This window comes from Rhinoderma darwinii, chromosome 1 (assembly GCF_050947455.1).
Source record: "Rhinoderma darwinii isolate aRhiDar2 chromosome 1, aRhiDar2.hap1, whole genome shotgun sequence".
NCBI classification, from domain to species: domain Eukaryota; kingdom Metazoa; phylum Chordata; class Amphibia; order Anura; family Rhinodermatidae; genus Rhinoderma; species Rhinoderma darwinii.
Window position 1 is genome coordinate 362267197 of NC_134687.1, and position 9099 is coordinate 362276295.

General features: G+C 43.6%; 1 protein-coding gene across 1 annotated transcript in view; it reads right to left on the reverse strand.

Annotated features, from left to right (window-relative positions):
- KDM4C (lysine demethylase 4C) overlaps positions 1–9099 on the reverse strand; it is a 563556-nt gene that overhangs the window by 253084 nt on the left and 301373 nt on the right. The window contains exon 12 of the mRNA XM_075827279.1: positions 6955–7075. Within this exon, the coding sequence (XP_075683394.1) occupies positions 6955–7075 (121 nt within the window). The remainder of the gene's footprint in view (positions 1–6954; positions 7076–9099) is intronic.

Here is a 9099-nt window from a genome sequence, read left to right on the forward strand (position 1 = left end):
ATGGGAAGTCAGGAGTCTTGGGAGCTCTTCAGGGCACGTCCGCTCAGGCAGACATCCGGCCACGCCCCCCCAATATTTGTATAATTAATGAAAAAACTTTTACTTGTTGAGCAGTAGGTAAACACCATATTTTGTACTTTTTTTACACACATATATATATATATATATATATATATATATACACACTATACCCTAAACAGATTTACTGCCATGCTTCGCTGCATAATGATGGGGAGGAGCACCATAGAGAACATTATCTCTATATATGCATGTCATGGTTTACCGCTCTTCCGTCAGAGGAAGAGAGGATCAATACGTTAAAAAGGAAAGCAACGGTTCCATTAGAATTACCATTGCTTTCAATGGTAATTCTTTTGTATCAGTTGCTTTCCGTTTGTCTCCGTTCGCTAAGTTTCCGTTTTTTTTTTAAGGAAACAAAAGTGCAGTCTGCAGAAATTTTATTTCCGTTCTAAAGAACGGAAACCTAGCGAACGGAGACAAACGGAAAGCAACTGATAAAAAAGAATTACCATTGAAAGCAATGGTAATTCTAATGGAGCCGTTGCTTTCCGTTTAACGTATCGATCCTCTCTTCCTCTGACGGAAGAGAGGTAAACGTATATTAATGCTAGTGTGAACAAAGCCCAAAACAAGATATTAATATAAAAAAATTAAAAAAAACGCAGCTGGGATTTGAACCAGCAACCTTCCATGTGTAAGGCAGACAAGCTAACCACTACACTATAAAACCTGTCATAGTCAATGTGTCTGAAACTGTAGTAATTGAGGGTTTATTTAATGACAGGCACTACCAGTCTATCCTGTCTCTCTGCTGCGTGTGGGTGGTGACTGGTCAGAGACTCACAGTCAGACTGGCTGCCGCATGCAGTGTGCACTGGGAGTGACTCACCAGTCACAGCCCTGATTGTAGCTTTCCCACGCTAATTAAGCACAGGAAAGCTACAAAGCCAGGAGTATACTGCAAGGGGGGGGGGGGTCTGGGCGTTTTACTGACAGCAGAGGGCTCTATAGGAGGGAATTATCCCCCTACCATAGAGCCCTGACTTGTTACTATACTGAAAGGTTAGGGGGGGGGGGGGCTGAGCATCTGACTGACTGCTCTAAAGGGGGGGGGGAAGAATCCCCCCCATAGAGCTCTCTGCAGTAAGTCAGACAGACGCTCAGACCCTCCCCCACCCACACTAATCCTTCCATTATAGCGATGTGAGGGCTCTATGGGGTGGATTATTCCAGCCCCATAGAGCCCTCTGCTGTCGGTAAAATGCCCAGACTCCCCCTTGCAGTATACTCGCGTCACGGGTTACCTCGTGCTGCTCGTCGCTCCTCCTGCAGACTTGCTCCTCTCTGGCTGCATGTGCTGTGTACAGCGTCAAGAAAGGGGGGGAGGAGTGTTACAGAAGTTCGGCACGTCTGCTATGTGCGTCTGCATGGCCCCTCCCCCCGGTCCAGTCCGTCCCGGGCTGAAAATGCCGCCCCCCCGTTTGGGTAGGTGGTGCCGCCTGAGGCCGTCGGCTCACCTGGCCTCATGGCAGATGCGGCACTGACCGACGCCTAAAAACGTTAAATGAAACTGAAAATCTCCTCTACGGATGCTCTAAAAACTAACATATATCAATTGTTAAAAAAAAGAAACATTTTACCACAACCCATAATTTGAAATCAAGAAAACATGGCATACTGTATACAAGTGTCTTGACGCATGTGGACCCCTAGACTTCAGAGTGATATAAAGCTTAATTCCTTCTAAAATCATGACATGCATATATAGAGATAATGTTCTCTATGGTGCTCCTCCCCATCATTATGCAGCGAAGCATGGCAGTAAATCTGTTTAGGGTATAGTGTATATATATATATATATATATATATATATATGTGTGTAAAAAAAGTACAAAATATGGTGTTTACCTACTGCTCAACAAGTAAAAGTTTTTTCATTAATTATACAAATATTGGGGGGGCGTGGCCGGATGTCTGCCTGAGCGGACGTGCCCTGAAGAGCTCCCAAGACTCCTGACTTCCCATCCTGTGTACATCACGACCATCATGTACCTCTAATAGATAAAAACGCAGGAAGGTATCGACTATACCTCCTGCACCTCTGCTGGCATGAATCTCCGGGTTCAGGGCTCGGTGTGGCCTCGCTGGAGCCGTTATGTGGTGTGGAGCCCCGTACTACCAGTTGGCACGTGGTGGCTGGAGGCGGCGTGGTGAGGGAGCGGATCCCAGGCATCAACTACCCTGGGAATCCTGTGTCTGTGTCGGCGAGGTGTGCAGTGCCGGTGGAAGGACGGATGTGGCTGGCTGGGGGACTCATATACTGCACGTATGCCGCTGACAGTGAGGTAGGAGCATTGAGGAGCATCCCGGATATCCCCCATAGACACTCCTCCAGATTAGGATCCCTCAGTGGAGGGTCTTCGCAGAGGTTCTCTTAGACTCTTTGCCCACTCTTCTGCCAAGTCTGCATACTTGGAGATACATATATATCCGCTGATCTGGACCCATTTCCATTTTCTTCTCAACTTACACCCGAGTGGATTACAGGCCTGAACCTACCCCCCTCACCCTGCCTGCTTGGCCGCCATTGTTACATATCCTGAACTTTTGTCTTGCTGTGATGATAGGAAATAGGGGAAAGAAGGGAAAGAGTAAATCCCTGGCTGGGAACTTGATGCCTCCCTCTGATGACGAATCTGTGGTGGGGGACCCGCCATTCCAGTCACTGGGTGACCTGTATGATAACTCCTCATGTGCTAACATAGCGAAAATCCAATCTGATGCAGCAAAGTAGCTGGAACAAATCTCCAGGCCTGTTCGCCCACCTGCTTCCCCTGACCCTTCCCTGTCGGTGTTTGACGGTTCATTAAGCCCTCCGAGGCCACCATCTCCGCAGGGCCAGCCTATTTCTTCCTCGCATATGGATAACAAGTTTGCGCAACTTATGACTGATATTAACTCCTGCCAATCAATGAAGTTACCGAATTTAAAGAACCGCACCAATATTTTGTTATACTGCGGCATGATATGCAGAAAATCCATGAACGCACTAATGAAGCTGAGCGCAGAATATCTGATGTGGAAGATACTTTAAGACCTATCCCGGCTGAAATTGTAGGGCTGAGGAGGAAGGTGGAGGCCTAGGTCGGGCGAGCGGATGACTTCGAAAATCGTCTTAGGAGAAACAATAGTCGTATAGTCGGGCTACCAGAGAAGTCTGAGGGATCAGACCCAGTGGGTTTCCTGGAAAAATGGCTGAAGGATACCCTTGATACAACAGCCTTCTCTAGATTATTTTCAATTGAATGGGTACATCAGGTCCCTGCCCCCCCGGGTGGACCTCCGCGCCCATTGCTTGCTCGCATGCTGCACTTCAGTGATAGAGATGCAGTCCTGCAGGCAGCACGACGACATGGGACTATATTCTATAATACCCATCGGATTTCCATTTATCGGGATTTCTCCGTTACTATTCAGATGCAATGAATTCAGTTTACGGAGGTCCGCAAGACACTTCGGGAGAAGGGGTATAAATACGCCATGTTTAACCTGCTAAGCCGAGAGTGATTGATGGTTCCAAGTCTCGATTCTCTCTCTCCCTGGTTGAGGCCCTGGACTGTGCGGTATCGGCACCGTGTGCCCCTGAGGAAGCGTCTCCAGCTGACTGAACATTTTTGTTATAGAAGTGCTCCGACTTGGTTATAATATGCTTAAATGTTTGGTTAACATGTTTGAGTATTACTTATATTGTGCAGGTTAGACAGAAATCTTTCTTGACAGATAATTATTATATAATTCTTCCCGTTCAGGGGACTCAGCTCAGGAGGGGGGGGGGTGTGGTGTGGTGTGTGTGTGTGTGTGTGTGTGTGTGTGTGTGTGTCAAGAGTTCCTGTATAGCAAGAGGATACCACTTCTCTTATTCTAATTACTCACGCAGTGTTTCACTTCTAACAGCCAATAGTGTGCTACTGGAAGTGCTACAGGTGGCTTGTGATCATTTTGGTAGATATGTTATAATGCATTGTTCGACACAGGGTTCAGTCTTCACCATAGTCAACTTATATGTCGTCGTCCCCCCTCCCATGGATCCAACATTATTGGATTTAGTGACCCAGAAATTGACTGAATTCCCGGGGGAATCGACTTTATGTGTTGGAGACTTTAATGCGGTGCCAAATACCTTGGTGTACCGAACGGGAGGCCCCGATGATGCATCTGATCACATTAATTCCTGGTCCTCGGTGCTTCGATTAACAGATGTGTGGCGATGGAGATTCCAGACTGATGAATCGTATTCATACTATTCATGTACCCACAAAACATTCTCTAGGATTGACCTGGCTATGGTGTCCAGAGACTTCCTGTCTATGGTCACTTTTATTGAATTTACTCCGAGAGGTATCTCGGATCACTCGGCTCTCCTATTGACATTTTTGTCTGGACCTCGACCTGACTCTAGATTCTGGAGACTCCACCCGGTTTGGCTTACCTCTCCTGAGGTCGCCTCTGAGATCTCGTCCTCTCATATTACATACTGGGAAAATAACTCTTCTCATCCAGATACTCTAGTTGTATGGGATGCATATAAAGCCACTGTCAGAGGAGCATTTAAAACGGGAATAGCGAAATACAGGAAGGTGACCAGAGAGCAGGAAAGGTTTCTTGTGGGAGAGATCCAGGGGGCCAAGCAGGAATATATCACGAATCCTCAACCCTGTACCAAGAGCCAATGGGTCAGGACTCAAAGAGAACTACTCACTCTACATACAGAGCAAACGAAAAAAACTTATGTTGTCCACGGAGGCATCTATATTAGAATTTGAGAACAAGAATGGCAAATTGTTAGCATATCTTTCGAGGGCAGACCGTCCTTGTATTTCTATCCCTTCTATTATCTCACCAGGAGGTGGTCTATGTAATGCCACGAAGGATATAAATCAGGTGTTTCATGATTATTATGTTGACTTATACAGTTCAAGGTGTTCTGTCCCTGCAGATGATATGGAATCCTTCTTAATGTCAATCCCGCTGTGGCATTTAACTGATGCACAGGCGAATGAACTAGATGGCCCTCTCACGGACGATGATATAAAAAATGCTATTTGGTTGCTGCCTACGGGTAAGACTCCTGGTTTAGATGGTTTTGGGGGAGAAGGGTATTGTGCTAATTGTGATGTTCTGGCTCCTCGGCTCCTGGACACATGTTCCAGTGCCCTTGAGGTGGGTAATTTGCCTGTCTCCATGCGTGGGGCTCTTATAGTGGTGCTGTGGAAGCCAGGGAGGGACCCTCCTCTCCCAGACTCATATCATCCTATCTCACTTATTAACTCAGATATTAAAATATTGGCCAAGGTTTTAGCCAATTGACTGAAGGAGGTTATCTTGTCCCTAATTCAACCTGATCAGACTGGCTTCATGCCTGGTAAGGGCACAGATATTAATATACATAGATTATTTTTAAACATTGATGCTGCGAGGCATGATGTTCCTCTGGGTTTTGTTCTCTCTCTGGACACACAAAAGGCTTTTGACTCGGTTGAGTGGGAATATCTGTGGATGCTCCTTTCCCGTTTGAACTTTGGTCCCAGATTCACCGCTCTTGTACGCTTATTATATAAGGAACCCAGGGCCAGGGTGAGAACGAATCTGGACATTTCAGAGTCCTTCTCAATAGGAAGGTGTACCCGACAGGTATGCCCACTATCGCCTCTGTTTGCGCTCGCAAAAGAACCTCTGGCGCTAGCTATACGTCAGTCCCCTTCTTAACTTGCAAGGCCGTACAAATGAAAAAAATTCCTTATATGCAGATGATACCTTGGTGTACCTGGTGGACGATGGTCCTTCCCTGGCTTCTCCATTACAACCAATTGATAAGTTTGGGACCTTCTCTGGACTATCGGTGAATTGGTCTAAATCGGTTATGTTTCCACTCTCAACTGGATAGAATACCCAACATAATCTCCCAGTGCCGTTAAGTAAATTGAGAAATTATTCTCATCTCAGGATAAAGGTCTCCCTTAATCTACTCCATTACCGTGAACTTAATCTAGACTCCTTAGTAGCCTCTACAGCAATTCTACTGAACACTTGGCTAAACCATCTTCTCTCTCTATATGGTAGGATTAACCTATTTAAAATGATTTATTTACCCAAGTTTTTGTACTTATTTCATGCTGCCCGATTATAATAACTAAGCAGTTTTTTTTTTATTTGGATGCCATTTTACGCTCTTTTTACCTATTGAGGAGCTGGTATGACTGGTGTGTGAATGTGTGCTTTATTGTTGCTTGATAATGGACCATGGCACCTTAATTACCCTACCATATCAGCATGCATATTACTCTGTAGTCATTTTTGTATGATAATTGATGCTGGCATCTGTGTATTGGTGCTTGATGTTCTGATTCTAAGTGTAAATTGTACCTTTCATGTTCTTGTTTTCGTAACACAAAAATTGAAAAATAAAAACAAAAACTGTGACAACCCCTTTCCTTCTATGACAGATTTGTGTTGCCAGTAGAAAAAGAAGTAGCTTTTACTGTAATATAAACTGAATAAATATGCATTACTGAGCGGGTTAAGACGCATGCAAATTGACAAACCCTTGGCAACACTGATCAGAGGAAAGCACCGCTGACTGATTGGGTTGTACTTTAAGACGTAAAACCTCACAACTTTTACAGGAGCCAGGAAAAAGCACCAGAATCCCTAAAATCCACTTTATATGGGCTTCCTATGGGTTCTCTTATTTACAGCTTCACTGTTCTTATGCACCAAGTATCAGAGATGTAAAATAATATATGTAATTTCAAGAGGAACAGTTCTATTTGTGCACCATAGCAGGAATGACATAAGCTGTAGCTGGGTACAAAAAAACATTCCCAATACATGCTATTATTTGAAAAATGTTTACAAGGAAAACAAAATCAATACCTTCATCGCTAGTTGCCTGCTGTTTAACAACGGTCATTAGCGATCTAGACGGAGGTTTGCCAAGTGGAAGTCTCCAACTTTTTGCTCTTTGTTGTGTTTTCCCATTGCTTTCTGGCCATCCCTAGAGCATAAAAATCAGTGTTATTCAACTAAAAATAGAAATGTTACTAAAATTAGTGCATACATGATAAAAGGGAAAGAAAAGGTGCCAAAATACAGCACGACAATTGACTAGAGGGCTTTAAGATTGACGTTTTTATGGGGGAAAAAATAATTAGACAGGTTGTAAAGATGGATCCCATTGCACACAACTAAAATAGTAAACTACTTTTTTTTTTGCTACTCGCCCCCATGCCTCTACACACCTTCACCAATACTAAGCATACACTTTCCTACCTGCAAACGGCCTACCACCTCCTATTGACTGCTCCATCCCTCTTGTTTTGACACATCAACTATCTTTAACATATCACCACTAGCAGGGATAGGAATATAAATTCACCCTCTGGCCAGGCTGTGCACTAGAAGGAAGTAGGATTGTCCGCTCAGGCCAAAACTAAATAAACAGTAAGTTGTTACTACAGTAAATGATACCATATTTTCTGCCGCTCAATCAAAATCAGAAGGATTCTATTAGGATGTTCTAATAATCCTTTACATGTGGATGTCGGATAACTCAATGACTAATTACTTGCCATATGAAACAGAATCACATTAAATATTAACAGTACACATCTCGTATCCAACTGCTCTATAGCCTCTAAGATGTGCTACCAATATTATAAATAATCACGCTTGCAAGTATTGAGGTACAAGAAACCAAATAAAATAGCCTCACACTGTAATGTTTCACCATTGTTCCTACAGATTTATATTAACCCGTTAGTGACCGCAAATACACCTTTTCACGGCGGCCACTAACGGGCTTTATTCTGATGCAATAGCCTTTTTACGGCACTGCATCAGGATAAGTAAACAGAGCAGGGAGCCGTCAAATCTCCCTGCTCTCAGCTGCCAGATGTAGCGGAGGGCTGGGGGCGTCCCTGCTCTGCCGGTTGAGATCTATATAAGTATCGATCTCACCCGTTTAACCCCTCAGCTGCGGTGCTCAATAGCGTGCACCGCATCTGAGTGGTTTTGGAGAGAGGGATGGAGCTCCCTCTCTCCCCCACCGACACCCGGCGACAAGATCGCCAAGTGTCTGTGTCTCCGATGGCAGCCGGGGGCCTAATAAAGGCCCCCAGGTCTGCCTGTAGTGAATGCCTGCTAAGTCATTCCAGAGGCATGTCCTAGCAGATGCCTGTCCGTTTTAAACGGACAGGCAGTAATACACTGCAATACAAAAGTATTGCAGTGTATTGTAATAGCGATCGGATGATCGCATATTAAAGTCCCCTAGTGGGACTAGTAAAAAAGTTAAAAAAAAGTTTAATAAAGTTAATTAAAAATAAATGTGAAAAAAAAAATGAAATACACACTTTTTCCCCTTACAAACTGCTTTAGTATTAAAAAACCAAAATAAAGTAAAAAAAAGTTACGCATATTTGGTATCGCCGCGTCCGTAACAACCCCGACTATAAATCTATTACATTATTTAACCCGGACGTTGAACGCCGTAAAAAAATTAAATAAAAAACTACGGAAAAATTGCTGTTTTCTGTGAATCCTGACTTTAAAAGAAATGTGCTAAAAAGTGATCAAAAAGTCGCATCTACTCCAAACTGGTACCAATAAAAACTACAAGTCTTCCCGCAAAAAAAAAAGCCCTCATACAACTGCATCCGCGGAACAATAAAAAAAGTTATGGCTCTTCAAATATGGAGACACAAAAACAAATAATTTTGAAAAAAAAGCGTTTTTACTGTGTAAAAGTAGTAAAACATACAAAAACTATACAAATTTGGTATTGCTGCAATCGTAACAACCCGCTGAATAAAGTTATTGTGTTATTTATACCACACGGTAAACGGCGTAGATTTAGAATGCGAAAAAGAGTGGCAAAATGTCCGTTTTTTTTCTATTCCCCCCCAAAAAAAAAGTTAATAAAAGTTAATCAATAAATAATATGCACCTCAAAATGGTGCTATTCAAAAAGATACAACTTGTCCTGCAAAAAACAAGACAAGACCTTATACAACTATGTCG